At 50.1% G+C, this 24,352-nt stretch overlaps 1 protein-coding gene across 1 annotated transcript; it reads right to left on the reverse strand.

Annotated features, from left to right (window-relative positions):
• Nucleotides 1-1,844: 1,844 nt before the first annotated feature.
• LOC148068776 (chromatin assembly factor 1 subunit B-like) lies at nt 1,845-15,846 on the reverse strand. The gene is made up of 7 exons (XM_087803452.1): nt 15,769-15,846; nt 15,420-15,546; nt 15,196-15,322; nt 2,725-2,828; nt 2,567-2,663; nt 2,421-2,505; nt 1,845-1,859 (listed from the first exon to the last, which is right to left on the reverse strand). Exons 1-7 carry the CDS (start codon nt 15,844-15,846, stop codon nt 1,845-1,847), a joined length of 633 nt encoding a protein of 210 aa, XP_087659578.1.
• Between the last annotated feature and the right edge of the window lie 8,506 nt (nt 15,847-24,352).

The raw sequence follows: 24,352 nt of genomic DNA on the forward strand, positions 1-24,352 counted from the left end.
CGTGATGAGAAGAAGAAGGTTGTTGATGATGAGTCGAGCTGATTTGTCCCTCGATCGTGAACAGACCGCGACAAGGACGGCAGGTGTTTAACAACGCGGCTTGCTGTTGTTAGATTAATATAATTATATACGTACATGCCATACTTAAATTAATGCTAAAAGATCATCAAAATATAAATGATAAATTACTCGCTGGATCTAAAAGTGGGAACGTTTGACTACACATTCACAATCAACATTTCCCTTGGAAAAATTGGCATCAAATCCTTTGGGAAAACTATAATCTGTCATAATTCAGACGTATTTTCTCTTATTTATGCATCACATGACTCACATGGCAAAGCTGAAAGAAAATAGTAGTCTGAGACTTTGATGCTCAACCATTCACAGGAGAGTGGGTGTGGTTGGGGTAAATGAGAGTTCATCTCCAGAGAAACGATCCATTTTAAGTGATAATATTTTGGTTAAAAGAGTTAACAAAGACACATATTAAATGAGTTAAATGACTTCAAATTTAGTGGCGTGAAAAGTATTAGCTACTGTTAGATTCAAAACTGAAGTAACACTTTAAACAATGATGAGAAATCAGATCTTGGTTCACAGACACATTTAAATTGTAATTACAAGAGAAAGGACCAGTCGAGTTTTAAGTTCTGTGTCCCAATCCTTTCTGAAACAATGATTAGATTCGATTATATAGACTTTATTAATCCCTATGGAAAGTATTGATGTGTTAGGTTGCTATTTTATGCCCCCTCCCAACTACACAAGCTGTAAATCATTTTATTCTAAAGGTATTCTAAAGGTTCCAAATAATAACACACTTGGAAAATTTATACAATCGAGGTCACAGGTTTGCTCCCTATAAGCCAGTTCTGGCACAGAAACATCTCCCTGAATTCCTTCCCCACACAAACAATAATAAAAACAAAAACATATGAATTATTTTCAAGTATCTGAATAAACTCTCGTTCGAGCCGAACAGAAAAACGATGGGAGGCGAACACTAAAACGAATACGAAACAGTTAACGGTGAAATGTACAGAACTTAAAAACAAAAGAAAGTGAAACAAGAAAATAAAACAATCAAAATTGAGTGTCACAGTCATGCAATTTGACCCATTCTCACACCAGGTTTTTTGTTTCTATGTTAGCATTTATTTTATTTCTATCCCGAAGGAAATCTCCAGAGGGATTAATAAAGTCAATTTATCTATTTAGTTATTTCCTTTAAATTCCCTAGTTGATATTGTGTGCAGGTAGCGGTGTAAAGTTGCAAATCTTCATTTCAATTTCAATAAATCAGAATGGAAAATGAAAATGAAAATAATATTCTTTCAAGTCTTGCTTCTTCTTGTGTAGTGAATACATCTAGCCTGGCTATTTTCTTGTGTCTGGACCTTTATCCTAATATCCAAATAATGATCTATATGTATTAAAAATGTTCAATGAGACCAAATTTTGTGAAGTGAGTGCCGCAGGTAGCTTGTGATCCTGAGCACTTTTGAGAATCATCATATTCTTCCAATTTGGAATTATTAAAAAAAAATGAATGAACTAAAGTAAATTTCCTTTTAATGAATTCAAAGTTAACTCTTAAAATCCTAGCTCCAAATAACAATGATTAAAAATACACCAACAGCTGAGGAAGCAACAACCAAGGGCTAAAAAGGAGTTCATTTAAAGACATTAAACAACACTTTTAATATTCAAATAAAAAGGGAACTGTTTGAACTGAAGTTTTGCATTGTTCCCTCTAGTCTGCACTAATTCACTTTCTATTTCCAAGCTAACACATCTTCCCTTTATAAACTTAAAAAAAAAAAAAATTTATACCATCGAGGTCACAGGTTTGCTCCCTGGATGCCAGTTCCTGGCACAGAGACATCTCTCCAAATTTCTTTCTCACACATGAAGCAAACAAACAACAACAGCATTAATGTAATTATAATACTGTTATATGTGGTTAAGTAAATTTGATAAACATACTTATATTCAACACTTTCCATCAGATACATACAGTATGTGATAGGGAAAGAAGAACATGATTTAAATATGAATTCCACATTAAATAATCTACACATTCACAAAAAGTTAAATCCTGTTGCGTGTGTGGAGATGTAAATGCTAGAGAAAAATGTATAATAAAAGATTGAATCCAACAGAAACAGATGTTTGAATGATAGAAGGGTTTTTCTCTTACAGCCGGAGCACATGGCAAAACTGGAGACTGATTTTATGACTTGTGACTGATCATGCTTCACCTGAAGAGCAGGAGAAGAGAATAAAGTGATTGTGAAAAAATGAGTGTGACTAATTGTCACTAATTGTTCTCCTTGCCAGCAGAGCCATCCGGATTTGTACTCACGAGATTGTTTGGAATTTTAATTTTTAATAAAAGTGTACATGGCAGACGTTACCTCTCCCTCGGCAGGCGAGCCGGACGACAGCTTGCTGACACTGACAGCTTTCTTCTTAGTGTGAGCACTGTACACACGCATGACTCTGAGGACGACAAAGAGACCGGGTCAACAACAGAGCGTCCAATAGTCACACCGTGCCTCACCTGTCGCAGCCGAGCGTGGCCACGTACTGTCCCAGCGTTTCCCAGCTGACACCCTGCACATAGCTCTTGTGGTCGTTCAGGATGGACAACTTCTGTCCTGTCACACCAGCAGTCAACCATCAGTCAGGTCAAAAGAATTCACTTTTTGTCTCACATACCTTTGGCAACGTCCCACAAGATGGCAGTGTTGTCTACCGAACCGGACACCATCAGGTTTCCATCACGGCTCCAGCAGATGTCGTACACATCCTCGATGTGGCCCCTGAAGAATCAAAGCCGTTTTCACAAAAACAACACCAACAGACAAAGAAGAACTCGTGTTTGGTTTCTCTAGTTTTGAAAAAAAAAATCAATTGTTACACACACACACACACACATACATATGTATATATATGTATGTAACCGGATGGTTCTGCTTCATTGGTGCTCCGCCCTCCAACGGCTTCGCTATGGGTTTACCCCGAGGCACCGCCTCGTCTCTGAGAAAGCTTAATGAACTCGCCACCCAGCAGGGGGCAGTACCTTCCTATAAAGGCGGGCAGCACCCGCCGCACTTTCTCCTTTTTCAACTCAGCGAGAAAGCTCCTGACAGTGGAATGTAATGATGGCGAATGAATATTGAAGTGAACCATGTGTGCACGAAGACTCCCTGAAGAGGAGACACACATGTCTGCTTCGTTTTGCCTAGAGGCCCAAATCACACGGGATGATTATGTGGCCTTCCGAGCGCTTCCCACGGCTTTTGACAGTGTTGGGAAGCGTTCGAGGCTTGTCGACCCACGCCGCCTCAGATCATGATTATGATCAACACAGGACTGCCGTGTTGTTTAAAATAACAACACGGCAGTCCTGTGCGCTGCACTCGACAAGCTCACGCTCCAACGTGTTGGGCCCTGATGAGTCGAGCTGAGTCGTCCATCGATCATGAACAGATGTCGACGAGGAGGACGACTGGCTCGCTGCATGGAGTCGACCATGGGGTATGCGAGAGCGATCAGGTGAGTATCTCTTGCAGGTCTCATGGCCCTCCTGCAGCGCACTCGACGGGTTCACTTGAGAGGTATTAGTGTGCATGTGGCTCCGCCTGTGAGTGTGACGTATTCACAGGCGTCATTAGAGACTTTCGCCGCTAATGCTAAGCTAACATGCTCCGCCGTTCATAGACGGCGAGAGTTTCCTCTCAGAACACAGTTCGGAGGAGGTTTTAAACCCCTTCGTCCGGGTCATACCGAGACTGTAATAACGGAGTCTGTCCACACGAATGAAGGGCAGACTCAACCATGTGCTTTGTTTCCAGATAAGCAAATGTCCACGAGACCGGCTTGATCAGCTGTGTTTACTTCACTTCCGTGTTGACATGCGCTGACGGGGTTTGACCGCCGATGAGCGTTGTCAAAAAAATCCCGGCGCCATGGATGACGTCACGTTTGGCGGAGAAACGTCATGGATGACGTCACGTTGGCGGAGAAACGTCATGGATGACGTCACGTTCGGCGGAGAAACGCCATGGAACGGACGCACCATTGAGAGGAATGGCCCGGCAGGAGGCGGCGCAGCTCCGCCATCACCTGCATGGGCGTGATGACGAGGCGCGACGAGGATACGCGGAGAAGATCCCGTTCGTCGGCCTGATAAGCAAATGTCCACGAGACCGGCTTGATCAGCTGTGTTTACTTCCGTGTTGACATGCGCTGACGGGGTTTGACCGCCGATGAGCGTTGTCAAGAAAATCCCGGCGCCATGGATGACGTCACGTTTGGCGGAGAAACGTCATGGATGACGTCACGTTTGGCGTGATGACGATGCGCGACGGGGATTCGCGGAGACGGAGATCCCGTTCGTCGGCATCATCATCTGGTGCTGGGGGGGAGCGTCACCAGAGACCAGCCACCCCAGCAGCACCAACAACATCGGCAACAGCGGCGGCGTGCGACGAGTGAGCGTCGCCAAGATCCGCAGCGCGAGCCGGGGAGCCAGCAGCCGCAGCAGAGTCGACGGCCGAGGGCTCCTCCTCCACCCTATTCATTCAAGGGAATGTGTCGGGAATAAAACAAGAGAACGTATGACGTTTTCTGTGGTTCGTTCTGAGAGAGATGTTGGTAGCGTGCATGTGTTTCCGCCTGTGAGTGTGACGTATTCACAGGCGTCATTAGAAACTTTCGCCGCTAATGCTAAGCTAACATGCTCCGCCGGTCATAGACGGCGTGATTTTCCTCTCATAACACAGTCCGAAGGAGGTTTTAAACCCCTTCGTCCGGGTCATACCGAGACTGCAATAACGGAGTCTGTCCACACGAATGAGGGGCAGACTCCAACCACATGTGTTTTGTTTACAGACGAGCAGAGGTCCGCGAGACCGGCTGAATCAGCTGTGTTTACTTCCGCGTCGACCAGCGCTCGTGCCCGACAGAGCGTGACAGCTGATGAGGTGAGTGGAACTTGTCCGGACATGTCTGTTAACCGGAGGTTGTTCCTTTCCCCACAGCGCTGTCTACAAACACTGGCACCGTGGAGGACGTCACGTTGGCGGCGGAGAAGCGCCATGGAACTGACGCAACCTGGTGTTTTTACGCGCGAGTTTTTTCGCCGTTCTGAGACCAGGCGAGGGCGAGGAACTTCCGTCCCGTCTGGTCGATCAACTGGAGAGGTGCGTGGCGGTCGGATCTCACGAGTGACGAACAGATCGGGACCGCCAGCGGGGCTTGAGAATGTACGGGACCGGGTGAGTGATGCGGTGCCGACGCGCGCGCGACCTAACTCACTTCAGCTCCGGGTTAATTCTCCAGCGCTTTCCTCCACATCGCGGGTTTTGTCAGCTCCGGTGACACTAAGAAGTGCTCAGGGAGTTGGGAAGACTTCCGGGGGGGGAAGGAAACACGCACGACGCGCATCTGAGGTGTCTCACGCGCACTTGCGCGCTTCTCCCACAGAGCCGGCTTTTATGTATGAGAGTGGGGGTTCTAGTGAATCCAACTCGAGTACATGCTCTGTGGATTCAAGAGATAGAGACGCGGCTTGTGTGATGCCCTTTCGTCTACGGCCCGTCCATGGGGGGCGGGCCGGAGGACTACCCAAGGTTCGCCAGGGCTGCGGTTCTGACAGAACATTATTCGGCTTGGAGTCGCCTGGTTTTACTTCTAGGACCCACTTGGCTGGGGGGAGTAATCAGGCGGGGCTATGCGCTACAGTTTGCCCGTCAACCCCCGCGTTTTTCAGGGATTCTCTGGACGCGTATGGTGGAGCAGGAGAAACTATCCTGTCTGAGAAACGAGGTGTCTACTCTGCTGCAGAAGGAGGTCGTAGAACTGGTCCCTGCAGCCGAGATGATGTCAGGGTGTTACTCCCGGTACTTGCTCGTGGCGAAGAAGACCGGGGGTTGGAGGCCCATTCTGGACCTCAGCTATTTGAACAAGTTCATAGCTACCCGCCCGTTTCGCATGTTGACGGTCAAGAAACTGCTTCAGGTGTATGTCCAGGAGATTGGATGACATCTATCGACCTGACCGACGCGTACTTTCACATACCGATAGTCAAGAGACATCGAAAGTACTTGCGTTTCGCCCTCGAGGGTCGGGTGTTTCAGTACACTCGACTTCCGTTCGGCTACTCTCTGGCACCCAGGACCTTCACCAAGTGTGTGGAAGCGGCAGTGGAGCCTTTGAGAGTGAGTGGGGTAAGGATCTTGACCTATCTGGACGACTGGTTGATCCTTGCCAGGTCAGAGGCAGAAAGTTACGCTCACACACAGAAGGTGTTGAGCCATATTGCCACCCTGGGGTTCACAGTGAACCTCAGCAAGAGCGCTCTGACTCCAGCTCAACAGTTAGTTTACCTGAGGGTACTGTTGAACTCGGAGGAAGGATACGCGCGCCTCCCGGACGTGCGTATCCAGCCCATTCTCCGACTGACAACACAGTTGCTGGAAGCTCGGTGTCACGTGACAACAGCAGGCACTGTTATGTCCCTCCTGGGGCTCATGGCGGCAGCCCACACGGTTGTTCGGCTGGGCTTGCTGCACATGAGGGAGCTTCAGAGATGGTTTGGTCGTCTCAAGCTAGACCTCAAGCGGGAAAGAGGTCGGAAAGTGCGCCTTCCCGCTCGGGTTTTGCAGGACATCCAGTTCTGGAACTCTCACGCCAACCTCAGGCGGAGAGTTCCATTGGGTTGCGTCCTTCGTTACACTCAAGTGTTCACAGACGCTTCCCTGACAGGTTGGGGAGGCACCTCGGGTCAGGCCTATGCCAGTGGGGTCTGGAGCAGTCCGGTGCTCAGACACATAAACTGGCTAGAGCTGAAGGCAATTCACAATGTCCTGCTTCACCTCTCTCCCCAACTGTCACAGTCCAACGTCCTAGTATTTTCAGACAGCTCCACCGCCGTGGCGTACGTAAATCGCCAAGGTGGAGTCAGATCCCCAGCCCTTCTGTGTGTGGCAAGGAAGATTTGGCTGTGGGCGGACTGTCACCTGCTTTCGCTCAGAGCCCAGCACGTCCCGGGCGAGCTGAATGCAGTAGCGGACAGACTGTCGAGGGGGGCCGTCCAGGACGAATGGGGTCTGTCCGAGGCAGTGGCAAGCGAGATCTGGTCTCGATTCGGTCACCCGGTTGCAGACCTCTTCGCCAGCAAGGAGAACTTCAAATGCCCTCTTTGGTTCTCCCTCAGGGCTTCGGACCGCCCCCCACTAGGCGTGGACGCTTTAGCCCATTCGAGGTGGCCGGTCGGTCTGCTGTTCGCCTTCCCTCCTCCGCGGCTCCTTCTCCCCCTGATTCGGAGGACGAGGCGGGGGGGGCTGAGGTTAATTCTAGTGGCACCAGACTCCCCGGGGGCGCTCTGGTTCCCAGAGCTGGTGCGCATGGCGGTCGGGGCCCCGTGGGCCATCCCTTGGGGCCCCGCTGCCCTGTGTCAGGCGGGGGGGACACTGACAGCGCCCCCGGTGCTGGGCCGGCCTCTCAAGGTGTGGCTCCTGCACGGGACGAGCTGATCGGGACCCTGGACCCGGACGTTCTCCACACGCTGGAGAACGCCCGGGCCCCATCAACACGTAGGCTTTATGCCTCAAAGTGGGGGATATTCTCCCGCTGGTGTTCAGACAGGTCCTTGGACCCCAGCTCTTGTTTGGTCTCCGCTATCCTGTCTTTCCTGCAACATTTGCTGGATAACGGGCGGACTGTGGCGACACTGAGAGTGTTCGCATCAGCCATAGCGACGAGGCATGTCGGTTTTGAGGGTGCTTCGGTTCGCGCCCACCCTTTGGTGGCGCGTTTCCTGCGGGGTGCCTGCAGGCTTCGACCTCCTGCAAGGCCTTCCAGCCCTCAGTGGGATCTCCAGTTGGTACTGGACTCTCTCACAGGGCCGACCTTCGAGCCTCTTGACCAAGTCCCATTGGATATCTTGTCTTTCAAGGTATCGCTCCTTCTGGCACTAACAACCACGAAGAGAGCAAGTGAGCTTTGTGCCCTCTCCATTAGCCCTGAGTGTCTTTCCTTTGGCGTCGAGGAGTCTTCGGTGTCTTTGCGTCCTAACCCAGCGTTCCGCCCGAAGATTCTGAGTTCCTTGTTCCGGGCGACGACCTTCACGCTGCGGGCCTTTCACCCGCCGCCTCACTCGGACCCGGGTCAGGAGCGTCTCCACCTGTTGTGTCCAGTGAGGGCGTTGGCCTGTTACTTGCGGCGGGTGGCCGAGTTTAGGCGCTCTGATGCCCTTTTTGTCTGCCACGGTAGATGCCGGCGGGGAGAGGCTCTCCCCCCAGAGGTTCTCTCATTGGGTGAGATCGGCCATTATCCGTACCTACCGAGCAGCGGGTGGATCCGCTCCTAGCGGTCTGAGGGCACATTCCACCCGTGGCGTGGCAGCCTCAGTGGCTCTTTTGCGGGGTGTGGCAGCAGAGGATATCTGCTCTGCTGCCTCTTGGGCGTCCACGTCTACCTTCGCTAAGGCCTATCTCCTCGACGTAACGGCGGGATCAGTAGCTCATACTGTCTTGAGCGCTGTTGTGCCCCCCTCAGGGCCCACGGCTCAAGTGGGATTGGACCCTGGGCCGGCGGGGCCCTAGTGATGCTGCTCCAGGAGCGGCGTCCAGCTGGGGGTACATTTATCCCGTCAGGCTTCGCCTTTTGGGTAAACCCATAGCGAAGCCGTTGGAGGGCGGAGCACCAATGAAGCAGAACCCCTGAGTTATCTATTATAACCTCAGGTTCTGCGAGTTGGTGCGAAGCCCTCCAACCTCGTCGCCCAGCGGCCGCCCTTCTCGCTGAGTTTTCAGTTGGAGAAAGTGCGGCGGGTGCTGCCCGCCTTTATAGGAAGGTACTGCCCCCTGCTGGGTGGCGAGTTCATTAAGCTTTCTCAGAGACGAGGCGGTGCCTCGGGGTAAACCCATAGCGAAGCCGTTGGAGGGCTTCGCACCAACTCGCAGAACCTGAGGTTATAATAGATAACTCAGGGGTTATTTTTAGTTGGTTATTCAGACGATTGTTTACATTCTCTTGGTTAAAGCATGCCCTCTCATTAACTAATTGGCCTCACCTGCTTATGGAGGGGAGACTATAAAGGGATGCGTCACTCAGTCTTCCCCTCTCCTGTGTCGTGACGGTCGGCTGGTCTGGTGCCTAAGTCGGGCGGACAGCGTTCTGGGACGTGCGCGGTCCTGTTTCCTGATATTTGGTATGTTATTCCATTGACTCCTAAAGTCAGGCACAGCGACCCAAATTAGTTATTTTATCTTTTCTTCACAATTTGATTCTTTCTTTTGTTTTAGGGATGTGCAGAAACTATGCCCTGCCTTGCCTCGTTGTCTTTAGTTTGGTTTAGTGATTCTGTTCGCCATAAAGTTATTTAGGTAGTTTTGGTTTGGTTCAACTTTGGTGAGACTTGTATATTGTGTTAATATTGTGTTTATTTCCTGTGGTTCTTTTGTTTAGGTTTCGCACTTTTCGGAGCAGCGATATTGTTTTCAACTGAAGTAGTGTTTAAAATTGTCATTTCTGTCAAGTCAATGTGTGGTTCTACATCATATTGGTGCGAAGCCCTCTAACGGCTTCGCTATTGGTTTACCCCGAGGCACCGCCTCGTCTCTGAGAAAGGTTAATGAACTCGCCACCCAGCAGGGGGCAGTCCACTTCCTATAAAGGCGGGAAACACCCGCCGCACTTCCTCCTTTACAACTCAGCGAGAAAGCTCCTGACAGTGGAATGTAATGATGGCGAATGAATATTGAAGTGAACCATGTGTACACGAAGACTCCCTGAAGAGGAGACACACATGTCTGCTTTGTTTGCCTAGGCCCAAATCACACGTGATGATTATGTGGCCTTCCGAGCGCTTCCCACAGCTTTTGACAGTGACAGGAAGCGTTCGAGGCTTGTCGACCCACGCCGCCTCAGAGATCATGATTATGATCAACACAGGTTAATGCCATGTTGTTTAAGAAAAACAAACAACATGGCAGTCCTGTGCGGTGCACTTGACAAGCTCACGTTCCAACGTGTTGGGCCCTGATGAGTCGAGGTGAGTCGTCCCTCGATCATGAACAGACCGCGACGAGGAGGACGACTGGCTCACTGCATGGAGTCGACCATGAGGTATGCGAGAGCGATCAGGTAAGTATCTCTTGCAGGCCACATGGCCCTCCAGCAGCAGCAGCAGACGGGTTCACCTGAGAGAGATGTTAGTAGTGCGCATGTGTTTCCGCCTGCGAGTGTGACGTATTCACAGGCGTCATTAGAAACTAGGTAACCGCTAATGCTAAGCTAACATGCTCCGCCGTTCATAGACGGCGAGAGTTTCCTCTCAGAACACAGTTCGGAGGAGGTTTTAAACCCCTTCGTCCGGGTCATGCCGAGACTGTAATAACGTGTAAAACACGAATGAGGGGCAGACTCAACCACATGTGTTTTATTTACAGAAGCGCAGAGGTCCGCGAGTCCTGCTGAGTCAGCTGTGTTTACTTCCGCGTCGACCAGCGCTCGTGCCCGACAGGGCTTGACAGCTGAGGTGAGTGGAACTAGTCCGGACATCTCTGTTGACCGGAGGTTGTTCCTTCCCCCACAGCGCTGTCAACAAGCACTGGCACCGTGGAGGACGTCACGTATGGCGGCGGAAAAGAGGAAACGCCATGGAACTGACGCAACATGGTGCTTTTACGCGCAAGTTTTCTCGCCGTTCTGAGACCAGGCGAGGGCGAGGTGCGTGGCGGTCGGATCTCACGAGTGATGAGCAGGTCAGGACCGCCAGCTTGAGAATGTACGGTGAGTGATGCGGTGCCGACGCGCGCGCGACCTATTCTGAACTCACATCAGCTCTGGTTTAATTCTCCAGCACATTCCTCCACATCGCGGGTTTTGTCAGCTCCGGTGACACCAAGAAGTGCTCAGGGAGTTGGGAAGACTTCCGGGGGGGAAAGGGAACACGCACGACACGCTTCTGAGGTTTCTCACGCGCACTTGCGCGTTTCTCCCACAGAGCCGTTTTTTTTATGTATGAGAGTGGGGGTTCTAGTGAATCCAACTCGAGTACATGCTCTGTTGATTCAAGAGATAGAGACGCCTACGGCCCACTCTTGGACCTTCGCGGGGGCGGGCCGGAGGACAACCCAAAGTTCGCCAGGGCTGCGGTTCTGATAGAACATTTTCGGCTTGGAGTCGCCTGGTTTTACTTCATTCCAAATGGCTGCGGGGAGTAATCAGGCGGGGCTATGCGCTCCAATTTGCCCGTCAACCCCCGCGTTTTTCAGGGATTCTCTGGACTCGTGTGGCGGAGCAGGAGAAATTATCCTGTTTGAGAAACGAGGTGTCTACTCTGCGGCAAAAGGAGGTCGTAGAACTGGTTCCTGCAGCCGAGATGATGACAGGGTTTTACTCCCGGTACTTCCTCGTGCCGAAGAAGACCGGGGGTTGGAGGTACACTCTGGACCTCAGCTAATTGAACAAATTCATAGCTACCCGCCCGTTTCGCATGTTGACGGTCAAGAAACTGCTCTCAGGTGTAAGTCCAGGAGATCGGATGACATCTATTGACCTGACCGACGCGTACTTTCACATACCGATAATCAAGAGACATCGAAAGTACTTGCGTTTTGCCCTCGAGGATCGTGTGTTTCAATACACTCGACTTCCGTTCGGCTACTCTCTGGCACCCAGGACCTCCACCAAGTGTGTGGAAGCGGCACTGGAGCCATTAAGAGTGAGTGGGGTAAGGATCTTGACCTATCTGGACGACTGGTTGATCCTTGCCAGGTCAGAGGCAGAAAGTTACGCTCACACACAGAAGGTGTTGAGCCATATTGCCACCCTGGGGTTCACGGAGAACCTCAGCAAGAGCGCTCTGACTCCAGTTCAACAGTTGGTTTACCTGGGGGTACTGTTGAACTTGGAGGAGGGATACGCGCGCCTCCCGGACGTGCGTATCCAGCCCATTATCCGACTGACAACACAGTTGCTGGAAGCTCGGTGTCATGTGACAACAGCAGGCACTGTTATGTCCCTCCTGGGGCTCATGGCAGCAGCTCATATGGTAGTTCGGCTGGGCTTGCTGCATATGAGGGAGCTTCAGAGATGGTTTGGTCGTCTCAAGCTAGACCTCAAGCGGGAACGAGGTCGGAAAGTGCGCCTTCCCGCTTGGGTTTTGCAGGACATCCAGTTTTGGAACTCTCTAGCCAACCTCAGACGGAGAGTTCCATTGGGTTGCGTCCTTCCTTACACTCAGGTGTTCACAGACGCTTCTCTGACAGGTTGGGGAGGCACCTCGGGTCAGGCCTACGCCAGCGGGTAGACCAGTGTACAGTCACACTATCTGGCTAGAGCTAAAGGCAATTACAACGTCCTGCTTCACCTCTCTCCCCATCTGTCACGGTCCAACGTTCTAGTACTATCCGACAGCTCCACCGCCGTGGTGTACATTAATCGCCAAGGTGGAGCCAGATCCCCAGCCCTTCTGCGTGTGGCAAAGAAGTTGGCTGTGGGCAGACCGTCACTTGCTTTCTCTCAGAGCTCAGCATGTACCGGGCGAGCTGAATGCAGTAGCGGACACCCGGTGGCAGACCTCTTTGCCAGCAAGGAGAACTTCAGATGTCCTCTCTGGTTCTCCCTCAGGGCATCGGATTTCCCCCAGTAGGCATGGATGCTTTAGCCCACTTGAGTTGGCCGGCCAGACTACTGTTTGCCTTCCCTCCTCCGCGGCTCCTCCTCCCCTTAGTTCGGAGGACGAGGCGGGAGGGGCTGAGGTTAACACTGGTAGCGCCAGACTCCCTGGTGCGCATGACGGTCAGGGACCCGTGGGCCATCACTTAGGCCCCCGTTGCCCTGGGCCGGCCTCTCAAAGTGTGGTTCCTGCACGGAACGTGCTGAGCGGGACTTGGACCCGGGCGTTCTCCACACGCTGGACACGCAGGCTTATGCCTTGAAGTGGGGGATTTTCTCCCGCTGGTGTGCAGACAGGTCCTTGGACCCCAGCTCCTGTTTGGTCTCTGCTGTCTTGTCTTTCCTGCAACTTTTGCTGGATAGCGGACGGACTTGGCGTCACTGAGAGTGTTCGCATCAGCCATAGCTACGAGGCATGTTGGGTTGAGGGTGCTTCGGCTCGCGCCCACCCTCTGGTGGCGCGTTTTTCTTATGAGGTGCCTGCAGGCTTCGACCTCCTGCAAGGCCTTCCAGCCCTCAGTGGGATCTCCAGTTGTACTGGACTCTCTCAAAGGCCCGACCTTCGAGCCTCTTGACCAAGTCCCACTGGATATCTTGTCTTCAAGGTATCGCTCCTTGCCATCCCTTGGGCCCCCACTGCCCTGGGCCGGCCTCTCAAAGCGTGGCTCCTGCACGGGACGTGCTGAGCAGGACTTTGGACCCGGGCGTTCTCCAGCGCAGGCCTTATGCCTCAAAGTGGGGGATTTTCTCCCGCTGGTGTGCAGACCGGCCCTTCGACCCCAGCTCTTGTTTGGTCTCTGCTATCCTGTCTTCCTGCAACTTTTGCTGGAAAGCGGACGGACTTGGCAACACTGAGAGTGTTCGCATCAGTCATAGCAACGAGGCATGTCGGGTTGAGGGTGCTTCGGCTCCCGCCCAGCCTCTGGTGGCGCCTTTTTCTTACGGGGTGCCTGCAGGCTTCGACTTCCTGCAAGGCCTTCCAGCCCTCAGTGGGATCTCCAGTTTGTACTGGACTCTCTCACAGGCCCGACCTTCGAGCCTCTTGACCAAGTCCCACTGGACATCTTGTCTTCAAGGTATCGCTCCTTCTGACACTAACAACCACGCAGAGAGCGAGTGAGCTTGTGCTCTCTCCACTAGCCCTGAGTCTTTGTTGGCGTCGAGGAGTCTTCGGTGTCATTGCTGCGGGTGGCTGTGTTAGGCGCTCTGTTGCCCTATTTATCTGCCGCAGTAGATGCCGACGGGGTGAGGCGATCTCCTCCCAGAGGTTTCTCATTGGGTGAGATCGGCCATTATCCGGGCCTACCAAACAGCGGGTGGATCTGCTCCTAGTGGACTGAGGGCACATTCCACCCGTGGTGTGACAGCCTCAGTGGCTCTTCACTGGGTGTGGCAGCAGAGGTCATCTGCTCAGCTGCTTCTTGGGCGTCCACGTCAACCTTGCTAACGCCTATCTCCTCGACGTGACGGCGGGATCAGTAGCTCATACGGTTTTGAACACTGCTGTGCCCCCCCTCCAGGCCTACGGCTCCAGTAGACTTGGATCCTGGGCCGGCGGGGCCCTAGCGATGCTGCTTCAGGAGCGGCGTCCAGCTGGGGGTACATTTATCCCGCCAGGCTTCGCCTTTGGGTTAAACCAATAGCGAAGCCGTTAGAGGGCGGAGCACCAATATGAAGTAGAACCCCTGAGTTATCTATCATTACCTCAGGTTCTACGAATTGGTGCGAAGCCCTCTAACCTTGTCGCCCAGCGGTCGCCCTTCTCGCTGAGTTTTCAGTTGGAGGAAGTGCGGCGGGTGTTTCCGGCCTTCATAGGAAGTGGACTGCCCCCTGCTGGGTGGCGAGTTCATTAAGCTTTCTCAGAGACGAGGCGGTGCCTCGGGGTAAACCAATAGCGAAGCCGCTAGAGGGCTTCGCACCAATTCGTAGAACCTGAGGTTATGATAGATAACTCAGGGGTTTTGTTGAGTACTACTCTGTTTTTGTTTTCCCTTTATTTCTGTTATAATTACTAACTGTGTTTTGTCGATTTCAATTATTTATAGACTACGTCAGTTGTCAAGTGATTCGATGCATTGTCTGGCTAAGAAATAAATAATATTTTCTGGTGTTTGTGCCTGTATTCATTTGCTGGAGGTTTCTACGCGCAGGGTCGTGGGTTTACATCTTTAGGTGCAAGGCCTAAAGTGGCTTTGTTGGGTACTGATTAACACCAGTCCACCGTTACTCCCCGGGCTAGTGTTTAGAATCGGTTACATGTATAAAGAAATGTGTGTTTCTATGTGCACAAAGTTTGTAAACAAATCTTCTACATAACTTTATTTGGCTGCTGTGCCTAATTGCCGACAAGTTGTGGCTGTGAAATATGACACTTGTGAGGCAGAATCTCTCTTATTGTGGTCAACCAAACGGTCGCCATGCAGAGATGTGTGCCAGTACTTGGGACCATGATGGTAGAAGCAGCAGCAACAACAATACCCCCCCACACTTACTCACCTGAGCGTCTTCACTACAGTCCAGCTCTCTTTGTTCAGCTGCGAATCTTCCTCATCCTGGAAAGCCATGGTCTGCCCCGGCTCTTTTGAGTCGTTCAGCTTCCACAGGAGAATGGCCACATATAGCCCTACAGACACAACAGTGCTCAGTAACAACACACACACACGCGTGCGCGCACACACCACTAATTGTCACTCATCCTCACTGTGGTGTCCACTCCGGACGTGGCCAAATGACAAAGGCCTCCGTCGCTGCTGCGTTGGAAGTCAATGCTTGTTGTGCCAAACGATCTAATACGTGACCGCCTTCATCTTCAGTCTTGGCTGCTTCAACTCCAGATGATGGCGATTTCTGTAAAAACGGAGAGCAGAGCTTTGTCCAAACTGACATTTAAACATTAAGAAGTGACTCATTTAAACAAACAAACTGAAATGTACTTTTTATTTCCATTAAAGTAGCTAGTGGACAGGCTATATTTTTTTTGTATGTGTCTGAGAAAAAAAATATATATATATATACATACTGTATATATAACTGTCATGTTGACCATGTGATGCTCTTGTTTTTGTTTACTTTCTGTGACAGGCGCAGGCAGGTGTGCACGGTCTTCGGCTGATTGTTTGGCAGGTTCTTCCCATTCTTAAGGAGCATCTCGTCCCAGAAGAATCCACCAGAGTATTTTGTCTCCTGACATTCCAGGTTTGAATCCTTTATTGGCTCTGGATCGTAATACTGAGTTGTTCGGACCGCTTCTGGTCTGAAGTTGTCGGCATCCTAACGCAAGTTTTTCTTGATCTTCTTTTAGTTGTCGGCCAGCCGCACACCTGCCTCCGTCCTGAGTTCCTGTGTACCCGTTTTCTATTATGAATATGTTTTTGTTTTTGACACCTGTTCTTGGCCACGTTTTGGATTTGTACCTTTTTTTGTGATTGCGTTTTTGCACTTCTTACGGACTGTATTAAATCTCTGTACTGTTTCGGCATCTGGGTCTCTCGACTTTCAACACCTGACAGAATACTCTGGCCAAGAAATGGACCCAGTGGAACTAAAGGAGCTCCGCCGAGCTCTCTGCTCTAAAGGTACAAGATGAGATGTGTTTTCGAAATGCCTTATCGTTCTTCCGCTGTTTTTACTCGTAAATTACTTTGCCTAAAACAAGGTGATGAATCTGTTGGGCAATATTCGATTTATAATATTCGAATATCCGAAGTTTTCGGATCTTAGCTGCCGAGGGTAGATAATGAGCCCGCTCTCATAACTGCTTTTACCCAGGGGTTATATAACTCTGTCAAGGATCTGCTGGCCAATGGAGATGAACCTGAGGGTTTAGAGGCTGTTGTTAGCCTATCCATTAAGATAGATAATAGGCTGAAGAAACGCTGCAGGGAACTTGGCAAAGATGCTTTCTCTCCTCTTCCCTCTGTAACCGACCAGTTCCTCAGATGACTCCCATGACCTTTACGCCGCCACCTGATGAGCCAATGCAACTTGGTCGAACACGCTTGACTCCGGAACAGCGTTCACACATGCTAACAAGGGGGTTGTGCCTGTACTGTGGAGAGTCTGGTCACAGACTACGTTTCTGTCCTAGTCGTCCTAAGGTCACTGCTCAGGTGGGATGACACCCTCTCTTCCCCTGACCCTTCTCACTGTATCACTCTACCTGCACTCTTGACGTTCGACATGACTTTGACTTCTGAGTCTATTCTAATAGATTATGGCGCTGACAACAACTTTATTGACAAGGACGCTCTTTCCCTTAACTTTCCCCTGGTTGAACTTGATGTTCCCCGACCGATTAGTGCCATTTATGGCAGACCCCTGACTGACGTTACTCACGAGACTATGCCCCTAGTAATTTCCTCTCCCTCCTCTCTGTTAGTTCTTGGTCTGCCTTGGCTCCGTCTTCACAACCCTCACTTTGACTGGGTGAATTCTTCTGTCTTGGGTTGGAGTTCTTCCTGTCACTCTCAGTGTCTTCATGCTGCTCCTGTAACCTGCCCTCAGCTTCCTGTGTCTTCCTCTCCTGTGTTCCTCCAGAGTATCACAATCTTTGTGAGGTTTTTAGTAAAGAAAGGGCTCTATCTCTGCCACCACACCGCCCCTATGAGGTGCTGACGGAGAGGGAACAATGGCGAGGAATTCAGTACACAAATGTGAGTATTCTCGCTTTAAAACTAGTGTGCCTTCATAAAATTCATGTGAAAGCATTCTTTTTGCTGATATTCCATGTTGATAAAATATAAACACACGGTGAAGATGCTAACGTTAGCAATTGTTTGTTCGTAAACTCTTGAGTATGAATTATTTCGACGATATTTCATGCTAATACACTTTTAAGAGTAACAGTGAAGATGCTATTGTTTGTGTATTTCATGTGAAAAGTATTATTTATTGCATATAAAAACAATGTTTAATTCAACGCTAATTAACCATTGTTTTCAACGACATTTAATGCTAATACACAACAGTGAAGATGGTATTGTTTGTGTATTTAATTAAAGCCAAGTATTTGTATGTAAATCATGTGTATTTGTGAAGACAACACTTGTCTTAACAGTTTACCACACATCACTCATAAAAGCAACACAATTGATAATTTCAACATTATTTGAATGTCTGGATTATGTTATTTTTGCCATGTTCTCCAGGATGATGCAGAATGCCCCGAACCAGGTCCAGCACTTCGGGAGCTCCAACACCCATCACTTGCCCCAGGTCCCAGCACGTCTGGTCTCCCAGCTTCAAGCCCTGCAACACCCTTACGGTACTTGGAGGAGGCAGCAATGAAGGCATGAAGAGCAACAAAAAATTCTGTCTTAGAAAATTGTGGAAAATGTAGATGGACTTTCTTTCTTGAGTCTTTGTTCTTCTATATATTTAAGCATTATTTTGTTTAAGCACTATTGTTGTTGCACTTTATTTTAGTTCTGCATAAGTGTGTCATATTGTTTGTCGAATACAAGATTTGTTTTTACAAGTTCTAGTGTTGTCATTCCTAAATACATATTTACATTCATATTGGTACAATAAATACAAATAAAGGTTAAATTATAAACATTTTAATAAAACAAACACTTGGCGAAAATCCTGCTGTAGCTCAGTGTCCACGTTGAACCATAACCACAGTATGGGCAAGTTGAAGTTGGTTCTGCAGTACACTGAGAGAAAACCAGTCTGAGGAGGAAAATTCACACATTAGAAATGAGCATTCAAAAATAATAGTTTGAGTAAAAGTTACTCTAACTATTGTAACGTTTGGTCCTCCACACAATGACCAGATGGTTGTCTTGCACAGATATTGTTTCTTTATTTGTGGTACTCACAGAGAGCTTATTGTTTCGGCCACAACCAACGCCGCTTCTCACTTTCTTAAAGTGCCCGCAACATTAATGAACAGAACAAACAGGATCGTTACACTGCCCCCCAACAGTTCATTTCTCGACCCCGTGGAAATGAAGTCTCTAAAGCGAGGAGGCAGCTGACGATGCCTTCTAGGCCGATTGGAACTGGCCGCGGGACTAGGACTCTCAACAGCCTGGAGGTCCGAGCTGCTCTGGGTAACAGTTGGTTCCCTCTGGGGCCCGCTATCCACAGCAGCAGGTAATGCCACTGAACGTTCCCCCTGAAAGGAGGGCTGCAACTGTCCCCTGTATGGAGCCAGTCGGTCTCTGTGTAGGACCACCTTTCTGCCTTTAGGGGGTAACTGCACTCGAAAGACCACCTCCCCCATCCTCTCTAATACTCTGCAAGGACCAACCCAGTGACTGTCCAATTTGGGGCACTGACCCTTCTTTCTTCTGGGACTGAAAACCCACACCAGCCCGTCAGAACAGAAATGTCTCCCTTTAGTGGTCAGGTCATAGTTCCTCTTTTGGCGTATTCCCGCCTTCTCCAACTGGTTCCTTGCGAACGTATGAGCCGTCTCCATACGGTCCTGTAGTTTCCGGGCGTAGTCAGGACAGGGTGCTGCAACTGGTGTTTCTGGTGGCACCCCGAATGCCAGTTCTGCCGGTGTCCTCAGCTCTCGACCCAGCATCAGCAGTGCCGGTGTGCAAGCTGTGGAATCCTGTACAGCAGAACGGTAGGCTAACAGGACGAGAGGTAGGTGCACATCCCAGTCACGCTGATGCTCCGCAGTAAGAATGGCCAGCTGCTGAGCCAGAGTCCTGTTGAACCTTTCCACAAGGCCATCACTCTGGGGGTGCAGGGGTGTAGTACGAGTTTTTTGTATCCCCAGGCGTTCGCACATGGCACCAAATGCCTGAGACTCGAAATTTCTACCCCGATCACTGTGCAACGTGGCCGCAGTCCCAAATCGGCTAAAAATGCCTTCTACCAAGGCATCCGCCACTGTCTCTGCCTCTTGGTCTGGGATGGCGTATGCCTCCGGCCACTTGGTGAAATAGTCCATCGCTGCTAGGAGGTAGCGGTTGCCTCGTTCTGAGCGAGGAAAGGGGCCCATGATGTCTACTGCTACCCTTTCCATCGGTGCACCTGCCAGTTGTTGCTGGAGCTGCGCATGTGACCTGTCTAGAGGCCCCTTGTGTGAGGAGCAGGCATCACAGCTACGACAGAAGTCCTCTACACCCCTCTTTGCAAACCCCAGTAGTAGCTCTGGCGCAGGCGACGGAGAGTCTTGGAGACGCCAAAATGTCCTGACCCTGTGCCCCCATGGCAGGCCTCAAGCACATCTTTTCTAAGTGATTTTGGAACTACCACTTGCCACCTTTCCTCCCCCCAAGATGGGTCCTTCCATGCCCGCTGTAAAACTCCATCTTTCAGCCGCAACGAGTCAAACTTAGACCACAGTCCTTTCGTGGCAGTAGAGAGCCCAGATATATCATCCCATGACGGCTTCTGACTGACCGTGCACCACTGAAGCACTGGCTGTAAATCTGGATCTTCTTCCTGCCTTGTTCTCCACTCAAGTGCTTCAACAACTTGCAGGGCCCTGCATGAGAATTGTCCAGTGCTCTCTGCCTGTGTAAGCTCCCTCTCTTTCACCTCTCGCTTATCACAGTAGCGACAGCCTTCTGAGGCACATGGTCGACGGGACAGTCCATCTGCATTTGAGTGTTGTGTACCTGCCCTGTGTGCTACCGTAAAGTCGAAGGTCTGCAGCTCATCCAACCAACGAGCAACCTGTCCCTCGGGCTCCCTGAACGACATCAACCACTGTAGAGCAGCATGATCAGTTCGAACGACAAATGGTGTTCCACAGAGGTAATATTTGAAGTGTTTTACAGCCATCACAGCAGCCAACAGTTCTCGTCGAGTCACACAGTAGCGGCGCTCGCTTTTGTTGAGTATCCGACTGAAGTACGCCACTACTTTCTCTCCGTCCGGTCCAACCTGAGCCGGCACAGCTCCTACTCCAACATTACTGGCATCTGTATCCAGAACAAAGACACAGCAGGATCAGGTGGGGCGAGAACCGGCGATTCAGTCAGGGCCTTCCTCAGGTTGTCAAATGCATGCTGGCATTCCTGGTTCCAAGAGAAAACAGTCTTTCTGTAGCAGTTGAAACAGTGGGGCTGCAATGGAAGAAAATCCCCGAACAAACTTCCTGTAATAAGAAGCCAAGCCAAGGAAGCTCTTCAGATCAGTCTGATCCACAGGGATTGGCCAGTCTTTAATGGCAGCGACCTTCTCCTCCAGCGTCCCTATGCCCTCACAGTCCAGTTTGTGTCCTAGGAACTCTACCTCTCGCCTTAAGAAGTGACACTTGTCAGGGTGCAGCTTCTAACCCGCAGCAGCCACTCTGCTCAGCACTAGTCGTAGGGAGTTAAGAGCTTCTTCACACGATGCCCCATGAATTTGGTCATCTAAATACACAAGGCACTGTTGAAGCGGGACACCAGCTAGCATGCCATCCATTAGTCTCTCAAAGGTGGCTGGGGCATTACAGAGGCCAAAACTAAGGACCTTGAATTGCCACAAACCCCTGCTTGTATAGAATGCAGTCTTTTGCTTGGACTCTGGTGACAACGGCACTTGCCAATATCCACTCTGAAGGTCCAGAGAGCAGAACCAGGAAGACCCTGCTACCAGGTCCAGTGTCTTGTCGATTCTGGGAAGCGGATACGAGTCCTTTCGGGGGACCTTGTTTAGGGGTCTATAGTCCACACAAAACTGCATTCGTGTACTGTTCTTTTTAGGGACCATCAGACCCATGGGCTATCAGAAGGTTCAATAATCCCAGCCTCCAGCATCTGCTCCAACTCCTTGTCAGCAGCTTCCTGGTGGGCCAAAGGAAGTCGTCGCGGTCGCACCTTGATGGGTCTTGCATCCCCTGTGTCGATATAGTGCTCTACCAAGTGTGTCAACCCGACCTCACTGTCATTTAGAGCAAAAATGTCTTTAAATTCGAAAAACCTGCCACAGTCTATCCTGCTGAACTTTGGACAAACCCTCGCAGTTCAATGCCTAGATTTTCCTCACTGCCGTGATCCGCTCATCGTCCTCTCCGACCAAATGGGGTTCTTCACTAATTTCAGCAGAGACGGCAGTGTTGGCTGTGGGTACAGGTGCTCTCGAATGCATGGGAAGGGATGTTAACGGTAAACATTGTCCTCCCGGAAAAGCCAGGGAACTATTCCCCAAGTTCAGGATGCATCCCACCGTGCGTAAGAAGTCCAACCCGAGGATGCAGGCATCTTGTATATCAGCCACCCACGCTGTAAAAGGAACAGTCAGGTCCCCCACCTTGAACTGGAACTCACACTTTCCCTTCATTGGAGCCAAGTCACCAGTCACTGTCCTCAGACACACCGTCGCTGCCTCCAGTGAAGCCCCTGCAGGGACTATGTCGGGTCGCACCAGCGTTGCGTTAGACCCGGTGTCCACCAGGGCCGTGCAGGATGTTCCCTGTGTCACTTGCAAGGATTGGGAGGGGTTCACCAGGTTGTCTGCGTCGGTTATGAAACTCCGAACGCAGGAGGACTGACTGTCCATGTTATCCAAACCGCCTCTGTAGCGGCCCCACTAGGGCACAGTAGTCGCCTCTCCTCACGACTCAGCAGCAGCAGACATGAAGCAGCATCCTCCGTCAGACACAAGGCAAGCTGAAGTGCTCTGTGTTCAATGTTCCACCCAGCAGTGTCAGCAAGCAGTTCAAACTGGGCTTTGAACACCTCCCATGGTGTTTTCCCATTAAATTTAGGCGTTTTGACGTTTATCGGAGACGTTTGAAATGGAGCAGCGTCTCTCATGTTGAAATCACGTGACATACCGGGTCCACATGGAGAAGAACTTGTCACGTTTCTTGCCGAGCCTGGAGAAAAACCAGCTTCTTCTGAGAGTTGTAATACAGCGTCTCTTAACTGTTGAGTATGGTCCCGTCGTCTCGCACCAATGTCCATCTCCTCTCTCTCGCTCTTCACTTTCCAGTACATACCGGCGGCGTTCAATGTTCGTTAGCAAAGTTCGTTGCTAATAGCCGTTAGCTTCGCCTCAGGAGCAGGTTCGAAAAAGTCGCTTCTGACACCAATGTAACGTTTGGTCCTCCACACAATGACCAGACGGTTGTCTTGCACAGATATTGTTTCTTTATTTGTGGTACTCACAGAGAGGTTGTTGTTTCGGCCACAACCAACGCCGCTCGTTCTTCACACCACAAGTTGAACGTGAACTCTCTCTAACAACATCTGTGCATGCGCACAGACTCACCTTCTTAAAGTGCCCGCAACATTAATGAAGAGAACAAACAGGATCGTTACACCATGTTCAAATAACTTCAGGTTTATGTAAGCGGGATGGTAAACATATTAACGATTGATAAACACATGTACAATACGCTCTAAACATAGTTTACTTCTGTTTTTATTATTTTAGAAAAACAAACAGGTTAATGGAGGGCTTGTATTGACCATTGTTATCTTGTAAATGCAGTCTAAAAAATGCATACACATTAATTTACATCACAATAAGCTCCAAACTTTCTCTACCATTTGCATCGTTTTAGAAAACAACAACAAAGAAACATGTAAATAGATCGCTTTTATTGACCATTGCTAGTACGTTTAGCATTCCGCTTACAACTGTGCTCGTAAAAAGTTCATAAACCTCAAAATACATCGATCAACACAACCACAATAAGCTCCAAATTTAGTTCAATACCGTTTGCATACTTTAAAAAACAAAACAAAGAAACACATACATCGCAGGTATCGTTAGCGCGTACAAAACTTATTTTCAAGGAAGAAGGTGAAATTTTCTAACAGCACTTGGATGTTTCGATGATATCTTCTTCTCTGGATAGGTCGGCGATTTGTTGTAGAAAGACAATATATAACGGTATAACGCCAGGAGCAAAACCAGTGTTGCTGTTGCAAGCAGATTACCAGTCGCTTCGGCAACGATAGATGACGTAACGGAGGGTAGGCCGTGCCCAAATCTGAATGGTGACGCGAAGGGCCTACCAGGTGGCGAAGTGGTAGTGCTAGTGGTAGTGGTAGTGTTAGTGGTAGGGCTCAAACTAAGAATCGGAATCGAGCCTAAATAACATTACCATCAAGAATAGGTACCCCCTTCCACTAATTGACCCTTCTTTTGATCCCTTGAACAAGGCTAGGATCTTTACGAAGAGCAGGGCCAATTAAGGCCTGATCTTAAAAAGACTGAGGCAGTTACTCAGTGGCCGGTAACGGGTTCCCGTAAGCAACTTCAATAGTTCCTGGGTTTTGCAAATTTTTACAAAGAGTTCATCAGTCGTTCTAGATGACCTACGGGTATGGAGGATGTCGCAGGCCTATGCGATCCTGGGAGGGCGACGCCGGACTGCTGGGACATCTGCAATGGTGGCTAAACCTAGCCACGCGCTGCCGGAGAAGGATCAAAAGGCGCTCGTGGATGTATCCTTTATGGAGGACTCCGCTGTTTGGTCAGCGGCGGAAAAACGCCATGGAACCGATGCACCATGGCGCCTTTATGCGCAAGTTTTCTCACCGTTCTGAGACCAGGCGAGGGCGTGGAGTTAGCGCCCGTGCTGGTGGGTCACCTGGAGAGGTGTGTGGCGATCGGATCTCACAAGAGTGGTCCTTGGACCCCAGCTCCTGTTTGGTCTCTGCTGTCCTGTCTTTCCTGCAAAAATTGCTGGATAACGGACTGACTGTGGCAACACTGAGAGTGTCCGCATCAGCCATAGCGACGAGGC

This window comes from Callionymus lyra, chromosome 12 (genome assembly GCF_982586985.1).
Source record: "Callionymus lyra chromosome 12, fCalLyr1.hap1.1, whole genome shotgun sequence".
Taxonomy (NCBI): domain Eukaryota; kingdom Metazoa; phylum Chordata; class Actinopteri; order Syngnathiformes; family Callionymidae; genus Callionymus; species Callionymus lyra.

Coding starts and splice junctions, on each gene's coding strand:
- LOC148068776 (XM_087803452.1), bottom strand. CDS start 15,846: ATGCTCCTTAAGAATGGGAAGAACCTGCCAAACAATCAGCCGAAGACC. Junction 15,323..15,419: donor GGCCTTTGTCATTTGGCCAC/GTCCGGAGTGGA, acceptor TTGTGTCTGTAG/GGCTATATGTGGCCATTCTC. Junction 2,664..2,724: donor CTTGTGGGACGTTGCCAAAG/GTATGTGAGACA, acceptor CTGGTGTGACAG/GACAGAAGTTGTCCATCCTG.